The sequence below is a fragment of the Motacilla alba genome, chromosome 12, assembly GCF_015832195.1.
Source record: "Motacilla alba alba isolate MOTALB_02 chromosome 12, Motacilla_alba_V1.0_pri, whole genome shotgun sequence".
Taxonomy (NCBI): Eukaryota; Metazoa; Chordata; class Aves; order Passeriformes; family Motacillidae; genus Motacilla; species Motacilla alba.
Window position 1 is genome coordinate 12,159,109 of NC_052027.1, and position 19,829 is coordinate 12,178,937.

At 45.5% G+C, this 19,829-nt stretch overlaps 1 protein-coding gene across 5 annotated transcripts in view; it reads right to left on the reverse strand.

Annotated features, from left to right (window-relative positions):
• FLNB (filamin B) overlaps positions 1-19,829 on the reverse strand; it is an 89,165-nt gene that overhangs the window by 3,965 nt on the left and 65,371 nt on the right. For 4 of the 5 annotated variants that reach the window (XM_038148856.1, XM_038148859.1, XM_038148860.1 and 1 more), the window contains 18 exons: positions 18,936-19,059; positions 18,524-18,680; positions 16,730-16,919; positions 14,645-14,892; positions 12,826-12,900; positions 12,017-12,119; positions 10,986-11,126; positions 9,329-9,457; positions 8,684-8,857; positions 8,384-8,542; positions 7,807-8,010; positions 7,070-7,222; positions 6,641-6,763; positions 5,969-6,235; positions 5,596-5,733; positions 5,390-5,505; positions 3,463-3,595; positions 2,287-2,463 (listed from right to left, as the gene is read on the reverse strand). In XM_038148856.1, coding sequence (XP_038004784.1) covers positions 2,287-2,463; positions 3,463-3,595; positions 5,390-5,505; positions 5,596-5,733; positions 5,969-6,235; positions 6,641-6,763; positions 7,070-7,222; positions 7,807-8,010; positions 8,384-8,542; positions 8,684-8,857; positions 9,329-9,457; positions 10,986-11,126; positions 12,017-12,119; positions 12,826-12,900; positions 14,645-14,892; positions 16,730-16,919; positions 18,524-18,680; positions 18,936-19,059 — 2,811 coding nt within the window. The remainder of the gene's footprint in view (positions 1-2,286; positions 2,464-3,462; positions 3,596-5,389; positions 5,506-5,595; positions 5,734-5,968; positions 6,236-6,640; positions 6,764-7,069; positions 7,223-7,806; positions 8,011-8,383; positions 8,543-8,683; positions 8,858-9,328; positions 9,458-10,985; positions 11,127-12,016; positions 12,120-12,825; positions 12,901-14,644; positions 14,893-16,729; positions 16,920-18,523; positions 18,681-18,935; positions 19,060-19,829) is intronic. The other variant, XM_038148858.1, reaches the window with a different exon arrangement.

The window sequence follows — 19,829 nt, forward strand, 5'->3', positions numbered from 1 at the left end:
ATTCAGCACAAGATCAGTCTGCCCAGGGCTTCAGGCAGGGAGGGACACCACATCCACCCCAGCAGCCTTGCTCAGGCCAGCCCTAAATGGAGCTCTGCACCCCTGGCAGCCTCCCCGGCTTCATCCTGGCTCCCTCTTCCAGTTAGGTTATGTGACTGTGTGGGAGAAGGGGTCATGACAGCCCTTCAGGACTCAAATGGAAGTAATTTGGTATCAAAAAACTGGCTTAGAGAGAAAACAAGAGCTTTTCTGCTGGGCATCAGAGTCCACACCCACACAGCTCCAGCATGGCTAAGTTTGAGAGAGCTCAGAGCTGTCTCACTGCCTGGACTGAAAATCAGCAGTGAAGAGCCCACAAGAAAGCAGGAAGGACAAGGGGCAGGAGATGGCCTGGAGGAGATGTGTGTTTGAACTGCTCGGCAACAGCACTCCAAGCAGTTTGTGGAAACAAAAGCTTGTTTAATTACAGCATCTGGTTAACACAGCTGAATTATTGCTGCTAATACTAAGCCAATGACACAATGCCAGCAACACAAGAAAAAATTAAGTAAGGCTCTCAGCCCCCAAATAATTTACTGTCACACTCTGGCCTCAAATATTTATGATCTTTGGGCTGTTGCATGAGACGCTGTTGAGGAGGAATAAAGTGCTCAGGCACACTCAAAACCAGGATGGCCATGGGAAAGTTTACTGCTGCTGTGATGGAAGCATGAAGACGTGGGAATAAACTCAGGAGAAGTTTCTAGCCTCCCCACAAAAGAGGTTGCTGTGTCGCAATGCTGGAAGAGCCCAGCTCCCACAGAGGATTACGCCATTTTCCAGTGCTCCAGCAGCCCATGCCCCTGGCACCACCAGCCTGGGAGGCCAGGCATCAGCCCGCAATGCCCTGCTCAGCTGGAGAGGAGTTAATTCTCAAAGGCAGCAAGCTTCACAGCTTCTCACCAGGAGCTCCTGCTCAGAGCACTGCTCTCTGCTGTGCCCCAATGAAGGCTCGCATTGTTGGAGGCTGCAGGCACTCAGCCTCCCAGGGGCACGGCTCAGGTGCTCAGCCACTGAAACCCCTACACTGGGTCATTGTTCTGAAACGCTGCTCGGCGGCTCCCAGGGCACCGTGCTTTTGGCAGTAGCCAGGATTCAACAACAGGGCACAGAGCAGCTTTGCTGAAATTAAACAGTCTATTTAGATTAAAAACAGCCCCAAGCACCTTTATAGATGAAGAAATATTCCCCTGTCCCTGATGCATCACAGGCTGGTATTAATGAGTGCTTTTGTTTCCACCTATTAAAGGAGCTCAAGCTACATCTTTATTTTACAGAGTGTATCTGCATATTTCCAAAACCAACTGCTTGGTTCCTCCAGAACAGCAGAAGCTTTGACTGAATAACTGCAGTATTTTTTTTCACAGGGAGAAAAAGAGGTATGAGATGGAATCCACAGGAGACAGCAGCAGATAGGACAAAATGAACTAGCTATTCCCTTACACTACAAAAGGAGAGAAAAATAATCATTTTACTCTGCTATCTACCTGTGTGTGTGGCCTGAGCAAGAACACAAATAAATCAAAGTGCATATCCTGGAATGTTTTCGTACTTACTAAGGCCACAAATCAGAGAAATGAAAAAACAAACCCTAAACCCTACATTCTTGAGCTGAGAACTATCAGATGAGGCAGTCACAGCAGACAACGAGGTGCCAGATTTCCAAGAAAAGACTGTTCACCCTGCATCTGGAGCATGAATAGCACACTACCAGGAGAACAACCCACCCTGTCCCTAGGGTTTACATATCCTACTGCACTTCACTTGAGATTTCGTAGAGGTGCAAGCACCAAAGGGAAGCTAACAGGGAAGGTAACACCCTCATACCCATTTAATTAACACAAGTTAAACAAGACTCCTTCATCTCTAGACAGCCAACTCAGACATTGTGTTCATGTGTGGAAGGGAGCCAGAGCATCTCCAGAGCTCAAGGGACCACCGGCGTGGAGCTAAGCTAACCAGCAGAGCTGGAGCCCAGCTGCTAACCAGCAGTTCAGTGAATGCGTGTTGCAGTTGCTGATTTACGTAAGTTTTAAGTTGGTTAAGGCTCAGTATAGGCTGCAGTGAGTGACGGTTATAAGACATGAGGAGCATGCTAGAAAGCAAAATTAGCCTGCACTCAGGTCAGCAGAGAATGTGGGTTAGTTCAGCTGCCTTAGCAGGTGAAGTAATGTCAAAGTATGCCTAGAAGTAGTTTCTGAACGTCTCCAAGCCCAAGTGCAAGCAGCTCTGTAGGAGAAGGGTTACCCGTGGTGCCGCTCTCCAGGCCGGATCCGTAGGCCGTGACGAGGGCGGGGTTGCCCGCCTGGCCAGGCTCGCCCACGCGCACTTTGAAAGGGCTGCCCACCACGTGGCTGCCGTTGAACTTCACGTCGATGGAGTGGATGCCGTTCTCGTGGGGGATGAACCGAACGGCGTATTTATCTGCAACAGAGAGCGGGTCTTCTGACTAACCAGAGGCAACGATCCAGCCATAAACCACCCATTAAACCCCACACAAGGCTGACTAGCAATCCGAGCTTCTGAAAGCCTTTGACATATTTTGGTCCCAGTTTAAGTCAACTCGGCTACACGAGCTGCTAAATTTATATTTCAGCAGGAAAATGCTGTATTTCTCATAGAAGGTTTTACAGCTTGTGTTTTCACCTTGCTCACGAGGACCTGATCTCAACTGTCATCTAGTCTGAGGATTATTTGCCTCACTCATGCACTAAACATGAAAACTGAATCACAGCTCAATCTGTCGGCAGCTGAGGGAGAAGAAAAGCAGCTGGTCAGAGTAAGCCAAATCTTACCAGCAAGCTGAGTGTTCTGCTCTGACACCACACCTTTATCTAATGAAGCAATTTAGCAATTTGCTGATATTTCACATTTTTGATTGCGTGTTAACTCAGAGGTGGGACTGATCTCCTCCAGCTGGACAGCTGCTGTTTGTTCATAGTACAGACCATAACTCATACAGACTTCAAGTGAAAAAGAAAAGCTCATTGCTGAAACAGGTGTTGAGCTTTCTGTAGTGTTTGCTTATAGACAGCTTCCTTGACATTTAATGTGAAGGAGTGAGTGTGAGTTAAACATAAACTATTAGTCAAAGATGGAAGCATGGCTTTGAGAAATAAACTTCTTCCCTGGTTAAATTCAACAACCACATCATATTTAATTTATTACTAATGTCACTGTAGCTTCACTGGCAAGCCAAGACTTAAATACCTCTATCTAACACAAACTGGGGCTCAGTCAGTTCATGGAAAAACATGGACATAACCCTGATTGAACAGCTCTTGACACCAAAAAGTCATTTTCCAAGCAGCATGCTCATCCTTGGGACATACTATTCGTAAGTCAAAGGAACCGAATTCCCTATGAGGCAGCAAGTGTTTTGGAGGTCATGCAATTGTCTGATCATCACCAAGCTGTGCTCACCTGGCTCCAGCTCAGACACATGGCACTCTTCGACAGCTCCGGAGGGGCTGTGGACCTTAGCATCGATCTTGCCCTTTGCCCCGTTCAGCCTTATAGCAAAGGATGCTGGCTGATTAACTTTTAATCCAGACTCCTGAGAATGCAACAGTCAGATTATCAAATTCAAACTTTTGTTTCAGACAGCACAAGATTTGTGGCAGGGAAATAACCACTTCAGCATGAGGGTTTTTTGATTTTAACAAAAGGCATAAAGTTGTAACTTGCATTAACTCTCAAATCAGACGCTCTCTCCCTCGTAGGGGGTGGCTGATTCAGGAGTCACCCACGTTGGCTAGGCTGACTTTTCCCATGGTAACAGACTGTTTTTGGAAGCCAGACAATTGCCACATCAAAGAGAGGCAGGTTTACAATACTAGTCACCCATTATCACTGAGGTCAGTCCTTGGTACTTGATTTAAAGGATGCTTAAGCTATAGCTCCATTTTCAGCCCATTCATTCATTCCAGATTCATTCAGGGAAAAGCCTCTGATAATCCAAATGTCTGAAAGAGTAACATGCATGTTTATATTTGCCACAAGAGGCTGCATTTAGAACGCCAACACAAGACGTCTCAAACATAAGAAAGTAATTTAAAACATGAAACCAGATGTTGTTGTGCTGCTAGGCCATTGGTGGAAGGCGAGACAGCTCTACATCTGAGCCACAGTGGTCCTCGACCAGCACAGCCCATGCAGCTATGCAGCAGTAATATCTCACTCTTAACATACATTACCTCATTTTGTTTTCAACTAAATCCTGAAGAGGGAAATAAATGCAACTGAGTAGAACTGAGGTACAATGTATAAACAAGTCCCTGATGTGGGTTTAGTGGAGGCTGATGCTGCTCAATAGACTCTGTTACAGAATACTCAGCTTTATCTGCCTCTCCAGGACTTAATTGAAGTGAGCATTCCTGTCAAAGAGTCTTTAAATGAAACACAAGGCAAACATCAATACCACAGTGACTAATTAACGCCCTTGTAACTCCTAGTTAGAAAAGATACTACCAGATCAGGCTGTCATGGCTCATTTACACAGCTGAGGTGGAGAAATCCTGCAGCCCAGGCAAACTCCTGGGGATCACAGTTGGGACATAACCAAAAAAAAGCCTTAGCTGAAGAACTAATCACCACTCAAGGAGGACTGAGGTGCAGTATATTTAGACACAGATTCTCAGTCTCACATCCAAGCTTCTGGCTTGGGAGATTTCAGTCAGGCCTTTAATGTTACTTGTATTTTAATGCCTGTAACCACACACATACACAAATTACATGGTGAGGTTACCAGATGAGCCCAGACCAGCTACAAAGCTGTGATTCACTCTGAGGTTCACTATCTTTCATGAATCATCTGAGCTGCGACTCTGTGGTTTTGTGGCATCGGCCAGAGCAAATCTGTACCCTGACCTCATGGTGGGGCCACCTCTGTCTGCCCGGCCAGGCTGCAGTGATGTCCCAGCCATGCAGCCCTGTGCTACCTCACCCATGGAAATGCAGCTCTTCATGCATGTGCCAAATGAGGAACTTGGTACCAGCATGATCACTGGTGGCTCATCTCTAAATTTCAGCTCTCCTTGCCCTTCCCCTAGCTAATGGCATGGGAAACATGTCTTAGCTCCTCCAATGGTATTTCTGGAGCCTCTTATTCCTTATTCCCAAGTGTTATCACTTGTAACACACTCAATTGAGCCTTCTGCCTTCGAACTCTGGCTGGCCAGAGTTACCCAGGGGCCAGCTGCCAAAAATCTCTCCGGCTGCAAGCTGAGCTTGACAACAAGCACCAACCAAGACAAGGCTATTACTTAGAAGGACAACCATTTTGGTTTTGGAGAACAAGGGCGAAATCAGCCTCTGTGGTAAGTTGTAGAGATGTTTCCTTATGTCTCACCTGAAGACTAGTGACAGTGAGCCTGCGAGCATCATCGGAGGGGGCGATGACAGGAACCAGGTAGGGGCTTTCAGGAATGTGCTCATCATTGAACTTTATGGACACCTCATAGTTGCCTGCAGAGAGAAGAGAAGCAGTGAGTGTTCTTAGTTTCTTTGAAAGTCACAATCAGCGCTGTTCCCATGTGATTTGGTCTCAGTACGTACCTGGCTCTTGAACTATATATGATGCACCACAAGATCCATCTTTATGGTCATCAAAGGTGATTTCTGCTTTACTGGGGCCTTCTACAGCAATAGACAGTCCTCCAGCTCCAGCTTCCCGTGTCCATATGCTGAACTCAGCTGTTGAAGCACAGAAGAGCACACACAAGGGTAAGTTTGCTGCTGCTGCTGCTGGGTTGCAGCTTCCTCCTAGCAGACTGTAAAGTTCCCCATTTAAGCGCATTTGAAGAATGGTAGCTCATCCCACCATCCCAGGAGATTGCTTAGTAGTTTCAGAGGCTCCTGTAAGCCAAAACACTGCACTGCAGATGTGCACCCAGCAGATTCTGGAGCCCACTGAGAGCAGAGGACTCACCTGGAACACCTGTCTCTCCACGCTCCAGCCCCGGGCCTCCAGCTCTCACTTTATGGGCTCCTCCCTCGCCCAGTGGCCCCACGGTGAACTGGAAGGGGCTACCTGGCACCGGCTGCCCTTTGTATTTGACATCCACAGTGTGGACCCCCATTTCTTGTGGCACAAAGCGGACACAGTAGGTGTTTTTGTCACACTCGACAATTTCGGCATCAAAGTTTCTACCAGAGGGACTGGTTACCTGAGCTGTCATATCAGCACAATCAATTTCTAGCAAGAGAATAAAAAAATGCAGATTAGAAAGTGATGAAGGGTTTTGGAAGCAGGACCTGAGCTCAAGTGATTACCCAGTACAAATAACAGAAGAGGCACAGAGCTATCTGTGTGCTTCTGAGCAGAAAACCTGGCCAGCTGCAGCTTCCCAGGTGCTACAGAGGCAGATGAAGTGGCTGGATAAGTGCAGCCAGCTAAGCCTGGCCTACATGATTCACAGTTTCCAGACAGCAGTACAAACATTTAACAGCCAACATGATCTCAAAACCCTGGAGCTAAAGTGAGCTGTGCAGCCCATTCTCCAGCCTGCTGTACACAGAATAAATTATTTTCCCTTTCTCAAGTGCCCCATGCTATACAAGTGCAAGTTGTGGTTTTGGGGATAAGGATGTTGTTGCTTACCTGGGATTTTTAGGTTCAGATCACATATGCTTCCTACTGTTGCAACAGAAGGAGCCCGTCTTGTCCGTGTGATGCTCTCCTTAACTCTTCCTTCACCACTTATCTTCACACTGAATGGGCTGCCTGTAAGTATCACACAAGTCATTCCTCCTCTGCTTATTACACACACGATTGAGGGCAGAAATGAAAGCTTCCTCTGACTTGTAGGGGATTATAGGAGAACTTTTATACCAAACTAACAGTCGGGCCCAAGTCAAATATATGCACATAACCAGAACAGTTTTGAATGCTTGCTGCCTGGGGAGAACCTCCTCGAATCTTTGGGACTTATGGTCCAAGCCAGATCACACAGCCCACCCACAGAGCACTGGTCAGCCAGATAAGACGTCTGTTGTACTAATCAAAAATTTGCCCAGCACTTCTGCTTACCTGGAATATGTTCATCTGCAAATTTAGTGGACACAATGTACACACCAGGCACAGTTGGAAAATAGGACACTTTGCAAGTTCCATCTTCTAGATCTTCAGTTTGGATCTCTACCTTGCTGGGTCCTTCAACTGCCAGTGAGATCCCACCATAACCTACAATATAGATAAATTAGCCTCAGATTTCCACAGCTCTGCTGTAAATCTGACATAAAATAGTCCAAAGCCATAGCAGGCGCTAGTTGGTAGGTTTGTATCATAATGGGCACATGGGAGTTGCACGATGCCTTCCTTAATGGCGTTTCTGTACTCCTAATCAGTCAGAGGCACAGCATGCATACAGCTCCTAAAATTCTCTGACTATATCCCTTTTTCCTTCAATAATGTTGAAAAGTTATCTACCAAGCTAAAAAGTTATCCAAGGCTCCACATTAAACTATCTAGATAGGGAAGTAACTATCTTCCTCATTTCCTTCTTGCAATACCAAATGATACTAGAGGCAGCACCACCTCAGTGACAGTCCCTGTTGGTTGTAACAAATACATGAGCCAGGACCTTACAAAGCATGTTCTAAAATAGCACAGTCTGTGGTTAATAACTGACAACAATGACTGAGCTTAATGGCAGCTGCTGCTTTGCAGCTTGTGACCCGGTGGTTGCATGCTGAGGGAGGCAGTACTCTCATGGACAGTCAATAAATATCTCATAGCATCTCGGGGTCCTTTGTGAGGGAACTAACCAGCATCTCTTGTGTCTACAATGAAGTCACACATTTCAAAGGTTCGTCCTTCTACCAAGCCACGTCCAAAAACTCTTGCCCGTCTGGCATCCCCGATCTCAGACTGGACCACCATGATTGTCACAGGGCTGTTTGGCACATGGCTCCCATTTTTCTTGATGCTAACCAGATGCTCTCCTACTTCCCGTGGAATGAATGAGATGCCTACAAAGCAGAAAAATGTGAGAAATTTATTTAGTTTTTACTCATGTTAAACTTTATTTAAATGCCTTAATCACACCAAGAAATTAAATACTGGAAGAGCAATCTCTTTACTCATGTTGAAGTGTTGCTCTCAAGTGGACCACAAAGCCATTCTTATATGCTGACAAAACCCACTTCAATTGCAACCTGGCATGTCACATGCAAGTGAAGACAAGAGGCCACTCTTCATACTTCTCTGTCTTTGGACAACTGTAGCAAACACTGTCAACTACTTGGTTCAACAACACTTCTGGGAAAGAGCACAGAAGTCAGTCATTTTACAAAGCTAAGCAAACTGGAGTAAAGACTATCACAGTAATCTCTCAGATCTTACCAATGTGGTTATTGGGCAGCCTCTTCAGAAGACAAGGCTCATCACGACCAGATGGGGCTTTAATGCTGGCTGTTAGGAGACTGAGATCAGTCTCATTGATATCCAACATGAAGTCAGCAGCAGAACCAAGCTTAACCTGAGACCGTCTTCTGTTATCATCTGAATAAACAAAAAGAAACAGTTCACAAAACATTACAAGGTTAAGTGCAGAGCAAGTCAGAGGACTTCAAATTCCTGCCACAAACGGTATCAGAGGTTAATTTTTAATATGAAGTGCTTCCAGAAGTTTAAACTTTATACCTGTGATCTTGGCTGTGAATGGACTGCCTGGAATGTGTTTGTCATTGTATTTTACCAGGATGCTGTAGTTCCCAGGTAGAGTAGGCAGGTACGTGACCGTGCATGTCCCATCTTTGTTATCAATGCAACTGATCTCTGCTTTGGAAGGTCCTTCAATAGCCAAGTCCAGCCCACCTAGGAAAAAAGTAGAGTAGCACTTCTGTAAAACTTTGTGAACACCAGGTCCAAAGATTTGGTCCAAAGAGAAATATCCAGTACCTGCTACTGAAAATGGAGCTTAAATGCAAAGGACAGCAGCAAAACCAGCTCAGACCAACCCACTAGAGCCACAGTTCTATTCAGTCTTTAGATTTACCAAACAGTGATCCCACACCCAGTCATCATCCCCTAGATTTAAGCTGCTTTCAGTTTATTTTTAATTGAACAAATAATTTGCACCCAGTACCACAGGGTACATCTAATGCTCTCAGGAAAGGATAATAAACCAGTTTTTACTGCAAGTGACAGCCTGATATTGCATAAGTCACTTGTATCACATCACAGAGATTCATAGTTGGACAGATAAATGTAAATCAAAGCCAGTGTGTGTTACACTAACAAGAAGTTCCTTCTTTAGGGTAGGATGGGTTTAAAGAACTGACTTACCCTCTCCTGCATCCTCTGTGACAATGGTGAAAGTTGCTGGTTTATTCGCAATCCCGTAGATGAGGCCGGGCCCATAAGCAGACACGCTGCCGCTGTTGGGGTAATTGACATAGAACTGCAGAGGGCTCTCTAAAGGGGAAAAAAGCCAAAAAGAAGCACTTGTAAGGATGAGTGGTCTGGACTACAAGAACTGATACCCATGTTCCTGCATGCCCTTCTCATTACGTGGTATCTGAAAAACCTTACTGTGACTGTAAAGCACTTAAAAACCAAATAAGCCTCCATTTCCATCCTCAAAAGACACTTTTCCACAATTTGTGACACATTCAGTCATGGAAGAGTAAGTGTTATTCTAGTTACCAGAGATAAGCTTAAATGATGTTGTAAAGGGTCTTGTTCACTTCAAGTTTATTTTTAGCACATGAAATCAGAGCATGACTCAGAAGCAGGCTTTCAGTTCAGGCACTGATTCTGAATTTTGGTAGCCCAGAATTAGGAACCAGCAAAGCACATTGTCTGACTCAGTGAACCTGAACTAGCAAATCTGAAGGGTATCCAAAAATGTATTTGCCAGCCTCAGATGAGCTACGCTGGTGCACAAGAACAAAAAGTACAGTCACTAACAACCAATAATAGTTTCAATAAAAGGCACAGATAGCTTTTCAGTCCAAAGTTAGATTTTGCAGCTGAGACAGTAAAAAGTTTGATTCATGACAACCTTCAAGAAAGAAACATTGTGGCACATCATCTCCCTATCCCAGCACAGGGCAATGGTCTTAGTGAACCAATACAGCAGACAGGTCAGCATCTACCAGGGTGCTATAGCCATAAAGGACTGAAGAGACTGAAGCAGCACCATGCATCACATCACTGAGCTCCCCACTTCAGCCTAAGTTATGCTGTGCTTCAGTACAAACAGAACCAGCAGCCCCTCTCAGGGAGTGCTGAAGGTATTTTTGTCTCATATCTACACATCCCTCTACAGGTCTGCCCCTTTCTGCCCAGCCCCCCAAGGCCTGCATGCCTGGAGAACCACAGGGCAGCCACAGCCTCCAGGCGAGGCAGTGCTTCCACTGGGGAGCTGGTGAAGCAAGGACAAAAGGGAAATGGAATGAGATGCAGTGGTTTCTGTTTGTTAAGAAGCAGCCAGGAAGAAAGAAAGATTACAGCATAATATGCATGTGTGTTTTATTTTATTGCAATCAGATGGAAAGAGTAACTATAGTATTTCAACCAAGCAGTTCTCCCCACAGTTCTGATATTTTTTGCCAATGCAGTTTTAAGGATAAACACACACTGTAACCAGTAGTTTTGTTGAGGCCCATGGCAGTAAATTTCAACCTGAAAAACTAGTAGTTAGAAAATTGTGTGTTTCTTCTTCATAATAAAATGCCACAAAAGTTAGTTTCCCCAAAACCAAAATCCATTTTAAGCCTGGCTGGTACTATTAAACCACAATGAAAGCTCATATGTGCTGGCACTTACTCCTTTGCTTTAGTCTCTGGACTGCTTGCAGAGAAAGGGCCACCGACAGGTAAAATATCCTGGGCAGATCTTTCCACAGCATGTAAGACTTAGCTACAGAACCTCACCAGGAAGCAGATGCATCAGCAGGACTCTGCACTCAGATTTGCACTGCCTGCTTTGTCAGACTTACCTGGGATGTGATTTCCCATGTATTTTATGTGCATTTCATGCAGCCCAACCTCAGTAGGAGCATATTTCACTGTTACTGTGCCATCTTTGTTATCCACGATATCTGGTGTATCCATCTTTCCAGAGGGCATGTGTACTTCACCTACAAAAGGCCACCATGGGAGTTACAGAAGAAGCTGCCTACTTCCCCTCTCCCACCCACAGAGAATTGTCTAGCCATTTTAAACACGCATTTTAAATTGTTAAATTCCTTACCCACAGGCACAAATAGGAGACTAATGGGAACACTAACCAGACATGTTTTCTACTTACACTACATGAATACAAGGCAGTGGTAGACATCTGGCAAACAGTCCTGTGACCTTATAAACTCTACAGGCAGGGCTGTTTGCTGCAGCTACGGAGCTTTTCACAGCAAGCCACATAAAAAGCACTGATCTACCTTGTAGCAATATGCTCCCTCTTCTGCTGCACTTTTTGAAAAGGAAAGTTTGACTGTTCCTTCAAGCTGGGACAGGACAGGGCTTGGGTTGGGATTGCTGAGCTAGAAGGCAGAGGGGACACAGGCCTTGTGTGCAGGAGCTTAGTGCAACCAGGGTGCTACTGGAGCGATGCTCTCAGCTGCCAGACCTGTAGAAGAGGGTCACCTGCTCTGGAGAAGGTATGTGTAACAGGAATGCAGAAATAACTGCTTTATAGTATCTGCAGAAAAGAAATAATGGAGCTTATCAAGGATGTATGTAGCTGCTCCAGAAGGGAAAAAGCACCAATAGGCCCTATAGTGCAGTAGCTCACAGCCTAGCACTGAAGGCCACAGCAACACACCAAGAATCCCCTCACTTAACTCAAACCATTGAAGGGGCATATCCTACTCATCCTCAGCGGGTGCCACTCAACGTGAAATTAAACAGCTATATTGCTGGCAGGATACAAACCTCCCACACTGTGGTCTAGACCACCCAGTCTGTTAGCTGCAAATGGATAAACACACTAACAAAAAGCACAAAGCTCTCTGAGAGGCACTCCAGGTACCTGTTATTTCTCCTTTCCTTACAGCAAATGGGATAACCATATCAAAGGGCCTGAACCCCATGCCGTTCATGTCTCCAACGGGGACATAAGCTTCTTCTGTAACCTAAAGCAAGCAAAAAGATGGGTCACTTCAAAAGGGCTGGTAGAGCCAAATGAGCACTGAGCAACTCCACTGCAAGCACAAGCAGAAGAGAGTGTGCGGTGATTATTGCAGCCAGCCAAGGACTGGGCTCCACCAGAGCAGTGTCCGGCCAAGCTCTCCTTTACAGCACCACACCGCAGAGCAGAGCAAATCAAACACGGCGCGGATGGAAGACATGCTGGAAAAAAGGAAGAGATAAAAATGGAACACAAAGGGATGGAAGACAATGTAGTGCACACAAGACCCAAAGTGGCTCCGTCTGAAAGGATTTAGTTGCTTAAGGCCTGGAAGAGAAAGTGATTTTTAAATGGGGCAGAATGATTGCAACACAAAATGGACAAAAGAAACAAGTTTCACAATGCGACTCTGAACTCAAGACACTGTGATTTTACTGGGAAAACAAAGCAGTGCACTCAGGGTGCTTTTGCCAACAGCAGACATTTCAGAAGTGGAAGCTGTGGGTGCAATGATCCTCTTCATGTTTACATGAGTTTATTTGGAGACTCCCTTCAAGCAGCAAAGAAAAAACAAGGTCTGGATCCCAAGAACAATTGATGAAACAGAAAGAATGAACACAATGACCAGAGCGATCAAGCAGTCCCAAGAAGCAGACTGTCATCTGAAATGGAACACAGATGGGGAGCTGAAAAATGCAAAAATTGTGTACCCAAGGGCGGAATCCGGGGGGGGAAGCGCCCACTGGCTCCTGCGACTGTGCGGCGACATCATCTGCATCTACAGCCTGGGCAGGGGTAGAGGCAGGTTAGTTGTTAATGATGTTATTCTGGCATGGAGGCATTCCCACCTTCCACAGCTCAGAACACACTGCTCCTTCCAGTTCAACACCTTTCTCCCACTGCGTAGCCCTCCCAGCTCTCTTGCCATAGCAAACACCTGGATCCAGTCAGGGAAGCTGGGAAACTGCCCTTATCCGCAGGCACTGGAGGAAGCCACCAGCGGCACAGCAAAGGGACAAAGCCAGTACGTGCTGTTATTGCATGCTTGGGAGGGAAGTGGAAAGCTGTGCCTGAACACTGCTGGAATTGAATATCAGAGTTGCTTTTTTATGGGACTGATGCAGTGAGGGAAGGGAAAGGTCTAAACCTAAGATGAGAGTCCCTGAGTGCTGTGCAGCTGGGAGGCAGGGGAGCTGGCTGCTGCGGGAAGGCTGCTCCAGTTCATGCACTTGGGTGAATGACCCAGCCCACGTCCAGCCATAGCAGCAAAGCCTTTCTTCTGATTCATAGCCGGGACCGCGTCGTCAAGACACCAAATGTGTTTTCCTCTGGCGCAGCCGCTTTTCTCACCAGGTGTGCCAAGAGCATGATTTGCAAATTCCCATCTCTCCCATTAACCCAACACAAGTGGCTGGGACTGACACCCACGCAGGCAGCTCCCCCAGGCTCAGCCATCAATGGGCAGCCCCTCCTGCCAATTTATACCACTGCAAACCGCCCTAATGAAATAACCCACTGGAAACTTCTGCATGGATAGATTCCACTGAGAAAACCAATGCAAAACAGAAATGCTGCTGTTTCAGTGTTCTCTGTCCCCAGCTGAGACACCCAAGTCAAACACAATGTATCAGTCAGCTAGGAAGTGGGAATTTTGGCTGGCCAGGATTGGGCTCCCTGACCTCGAGAGGCATTTCCTGTGGTGGACCTTGAGCAGTGACCGAGGGAGTCATTTCTCTCAAGGAAATCTTCAGACACCCATAGCAATCTGCCAGGATGACAGGTAGGAAGCGCCAGAGTTGCTGGCCTCAGGGACTGGCCCGCGAGCCCCATCTGGACTCAGTACTAGTACAGCGCTGTGATTTCAGGGACTGAGATGCACCAGAGGCTGCTTGGGCTGAGATTACAAGATTGAGGATTATTTTACCAACACAGAGAGATGTTCTTCACAAGAAGGGCTTCTGTGAGCCCTGAGAGGCACCTGGTCTGCTTCTCAGGGGACTGGGGTATTGTTTGCTAAACGTGGAGTACCACACACAGGAAGGAAGATAATTAGAAGGAGGGAAAATTTGGCTATAACAGTTTAACTAGCACTTAAAAATAATTTTTAAGTGTGAGCTAACAGTCTGCTTCCCTGGGATCTGTCAGCAGACCGTTCCTTATTTTGGGATCATCCTAATAAACAGCGAGAGACAGAGAAGGCAGAGCACTGTATCTGACAATGGCCAACATAATTAGTTGTAGAAGCTGATTACAACCACCCTTACATCATTTAGGAAAACAACTACATGGTCAGGAAATGAAAAACAAATTTCTTCCAAAAAGCCAAGTCTTCATCCTCTCATGGTTTCTATCCCACTTCATTTAACTAAATTGTCTGCTCAAAATAAGCTCTGCAAGGAACACGGATTCATTAGCTCCTGCTAGCCTAATAAATATCTGAACATTTACACACAGAGTTAACCTATTGCTAAATAAAACACAGCGGCAGGGATCCGAGTGGGAGGTACTTCTGGAGCAGAACTGGCTTACCATGACGGTGAAAGGACTGTTGGGAATGTCCACCCCGCCAAAGCGGACATAAATCACATAGGTTCCTGGTTTGGCAGCAGTGTAGAAGATATCGTAAGTCCCATCCTCATTTTCAACAACATCTGCTTCAGCTTCTGTCCCATCTGGCGTGAGGACGGTACACGTCACTTTTCCCTTCCCTGCTGATTTGGCGTCTACCACAAAACCAACCTCCTCACCAGTCTTCACAGTGGGTGCAATTCCAGGACCTACAAGGCAATTTTAGTTACAGAAAGCGTTCACAGGACAGTTTTCCCAGGCAGACCGCCTGCGAGGTGCCTGGGGAGCATGGCACCAAGACATTGGTCCCAGGGAGCCACAGATGTGGTTTTGGGAGCAGATGTACAACAAGGGACATTTGTAAAACTGGTCAGCACAGTGGTATGCTAGAGCTGGCTACCAGCTCTCCTTCTCCTCTGCAATCAGAGAGGCTGGATGGGAAGAGAGAGGAAAAAAGCAGAGTTTGAAGAAGGCAACGCCTTAACCCATACTCTTATCATCCTACTCCTTTATGCAGAGCCAAAGTCACTTTCTTCTGCCAGCAACTCTGCTGCACTGCTTTAACATAAACCTCCCTGTGTAAGCAGCTATAAAAGGGCACAGTAGCAGCCATGGCCACAATTTCTCCACCATTACCCACATACGATTTTCCACTGTTCTGCCACACATCCCAAAAAAAGAACACCATGCAACAATGCCAAACTTGAAGCAATCAGATCTAGCTTGAAGAACACTGTGTTTAAATGAGAACTATTATGTCTTATTTGCAGTAGTACATATTGAATACTCCTGCTTCTGACCCTCACTTGTTACCAGGTAAATGGCTCATTTTCAACTGGCAACAAACCTGCTGGTTTAATACATTGGCAGTATTCCAGCACTTACTCCTACAGTGATTGTATTTCAGCTTCACAGCGCTGAATCAGAAGCACTTCTTGGAAATGGGAAATTTTAGTTGGCATCTGGCAGTAATCTCCATCTCAGTTACTTTCAATAGTTAGTGACTTGAGTTACTTCGAAGAGTATCAGATTTACCCATTAAGGCATCTTTTAAACAAATTTTGATGATATCTCTTCTTTTTTTGATTATATCTCTTTTTTTCTTCCATTGTGTCAAGAATGTATTTCTGTTTAAAACAACTTGATAGCAGCCAGTTCATGAACAGGCTTCAGGTGCACTGTAACTGGACAATGCCCAGGTCCAGCACAATGCCCACACACTCACAGGTCTACAAAAACAGATTAGGTTTCCCAACTTGTTCAATTTGACCTTGCCTACTTTATTTATTTATTCTACAATCAAGGGACTTAATGTTCAGTGGTATTCTTGTAACTAGTTCCTGCCTCTTCTGCTCCCTGCCACAGCCTCCTGGGAGGTGGGAGCACGCCACAGTGACCAGCCCAAAGACACGTGATGAACACCCGTCCTTAAAATCTGTGTGCTTCTACAGCAAAAAAATCTGGAGAGCCCTACACCAAGGCAATGATTTTTTGAGTCATAGTAATATCTCATCTGTAGGGTCTCTCCTTCCCAAAATTCTGTTCAGACCCAGGCCAATCTTGACCACACAGAAAAGCAGCAGAAACCTCCACCAATAACACCTAGCCTGAATAGGCTTTGCACATGACCAGCTATTTACATCCTCAGAATTAATTCCGTTGTAGCTTGCAATGAAAAGCTTCTTGGAATGCTCACTGTGCAAAGAACAAGACACAGTGGACACACAAATATGTGTTATTTTTAAATCAACCTCACTTAAGTTCTCAGCTAGATTTATTGATGCCAAAATAAGCATCAGGCAGTTGCATCTGGCTGTTTATTACAGCCCAGGCAGTTGGACAGATTTTGCTAGAGGCTGCAAGAGATCCTTGCTCACCCACAGGGTGGACACTTCTTTATCTTTAGGAACACCCCTTCTGTAAGAGCAGCCAGATTACACAAGTCTCAAGCATGTCTTCTACGCCCATCACATCTACTGTACCATGCTCAGAAGGCAGCTTTGCACCCAGAACAAACAACAGCAAAGAGAGGAGTCGAGCACTCACCTGTGGCCAAACACTTGCTGGCATCCCCAGCTGGAGATGCCCGGATCCTGTAGGGAGAGGCCGGGATATCATCTCCACCATACTTAACGCCAATCGTATAGCGGCCCGTTTTGTCAGGGACATAGGTGACTGTGTAAGTGCCATCCTTGTTGTCATGAATGTCCACTCTCTTGGGTTTGCCCTCTTGGTCCTGAGGAATGCAAACCAGAAGATTTAAGCACTATGAAGGTTTTGCATTTCCTTAGCTGGACATCGAATCTGTTCACAGCCAGACTTAGGTGGTCTCAAACAGAAACAGAATTGCAGCTTTTTGAAGTTTAAAGATATTTTGCTCAAAGACTTTGTAACAAGAACAGAGTATTAGGAGCAGAAAGATATCAGACCACTATAAAATAATCAGTACTATCATTAATTACTCTTCAATTGATATGAGAATGTTTATAAGACCAGCAAGCCATTTTAATGGCCTTTATATTAATTGTAAGAAGTTCAGACTTCACTGTCATACTGCTGTTGGAAATTAAAAACACTTTCCTGTTCCCTGAGGCACAAATGGGCAGTCACACTGTGCAGCTCTGTGTTGAGTAAGCACTAGGTAGCCTTGGGCAGCTGCTCCCTGAAAGGTCTGAGGGCAGGGGGAAGCACTACTGGAGTCTGCTGTCAACTCTCCTGCGTGAGGCATCCAGCTGCTGGCACACCACAGTCTAAAGCTGCTGGCACACTGCAGTCTACAGTTAAAAGCATGTCTAAGCAGGCCCTTCAACTACCATTTCTCATCAGCTGCAAAGCACAAAGCATTTTATAGTCTTCCAAACCTGCTTATAGGGAATCACATGCTGACTCAATTTTGTATTCTATGACTTAATGGTGCCTGGGGTACAGTATAAGCTGCAAAGGACTTGAGATTTTAGGTACAGCACGAAAGAGCTTACTTCTTTCAGGAAGGCTTGTGAAACAATTGACGTTCAACAGCTCAGAATAAGAAGCAAACAAATGCGGCCAGAAGGATCACCTAATGCACGTCTACCATACAGGACTTGTGGAACTTTATCTTCAAAGCCCCAGCCAGGCTAGGAGCTCTGATAAGCATTTTGGATCCTTTAAGAGCACACTTGCACACCAGAATTAATGGCAACTGCTTTGGTGCACCTGAGCAGGCATTGAGACAGGACAGGAGCAAGAATGCAGAAGGGCAAGTACAACCAGGCATACCATGACCTAGGCATGCCAGAGCTCAGCTATGTGCTTTATGGTCCACTAACCAGACACCTTTTTGCTGAGGCAACAGAGTCCAGTCACCAGAAACTTTGGAAAGAGTAGCAACAAAGATAAATCAAAACATTCCTGCAGTATCTCCTTAAGCAGCTTATGACTTCTGGCAACCTCGAGGAAGATGTGTGTGGTAATTTATCATAACATGATGCTCAGAGTGGTTGTTATCTTATGGCCTTGCTGAGCACTGCTAGAAGACTGCCTCCATTTAAAATGACAGTATTTTCATAATCTTACAAGAAATTACTTATCTCATTTTGGGTATTTGCAGAGTGTAAGGTTACGCAAGAGCCAAACAGAGCATATCTGATGACTTTAAAACAGCAGTTTCACAAAAGCGCTCTCAAGAGCTTCACAAATGCAGAGTGCAAGACTTTCCTGTACCAGACCTTAGTGTCCAGTCAGCAGCCCAGTCTCCAGGACAGTGGGTATGTTAGGATAAAGCTGTGGACACTTCTGAATGGAGAGACTCATGCCCACCTAGAAAACATGTTTTCTGTCCTGCTTGGTTTTGTTACTTACCGTGATCTGTACAGCCAGAAGTCCTTGCCCAGCATCCTTAGCATCCACAGCAAACTCCACAGGCAGGCTGGCTAGAATGCCATAGGAACTGAGCCCTGGACCACTCGCCGTCACCTTGCTGGCATCGTATGTAGGAAGCACCTTCACCTTGAAGGGACTTAAAGAGCAAACCATTATTTCCCCTCCTCTCAAGTCAGCAGCTGATAGTTGCTGCAGTACATGCTATACAGCCCTCTTACACTGTCTGCTGCAGGTGCAGCAGGCTCAAAACACCACTGAACCCCTAAGCTGTGCAAGGAGCTGCACTGGTAAAGTAAAAAGGACCACAGCCAGTCTGTAAATGGTGCTTGCTGCGAGAACACCATTGGATTGTAAGATCTTCAGTTCTCCAAAGTTTCTCTTATCACCTTACCTTCGAGGAATCTCTTCATCAGCATATTTGACAGTGATCATGTAGGGTCCCTCCTGCATAGGGGTGTACACCACCGTGTGGGTGCCATCTCCATTGTCTACCACATTAACAGGTCCCACAACTCCTAAAAAAGCAATGCATTTTTTCTCAGCTATACTATTAAAATAGTCATTTGCTGCACAAAGCTACAGGATGGACTGCTCATTTATAACAAATTTCAATTTTTTTTCTAATGAAAGCAACAGGCATGGAGCAATGATCAGTTTCCCTTATTTTATATTCAAAGCCATTGACTTGAGATAGTTTTTGGTTTTTTTATCCCCTGCTCTCTGGGCTTCCATCTTCTTGCTGTAAACAAAAGCTAGCATGAAAACACTGGAGAAAGATCTGCCTTTTGGTACAGTCTAGGTCAAGAGCAATTGCTAAAGGTGTATTGAAGATATTTCAAGACAGAAAATGAGTAATGCTTATAATTGTCTGTATTGTCATTTACAAGATTACTTCATATTACCAGGACTCACTGCACAGAATTGAGCTCTAAAGCCAGCTGGTGTATAGCATTCACCAGCTGAGTCTTTCACAATCAGGTGTTTAGAAAGGCAGGCTTGCTGCCTAGGCAAGAACACCCTGCAAGCTGCCAAAGACCTAAGAAAGCAGGATCAATTATTTCAATTTGCATTAAGCTAAATCTACAACAGATTATGTGACATATCAGTTCAGATCAACACACAAAGCAGTCTACAATTACAAGTTGGCTTTAAAACACAGAAAGGATTAGCAGCAACGCAAGCACAAAAGAAATGTATGTAGCTGCCATGCACAGCCTAAAAGCAACACGTTGGTTCCCACTCCCTCCTGCAGATGATTCTTGCTGCTGCCAACCGGATTTCCAAG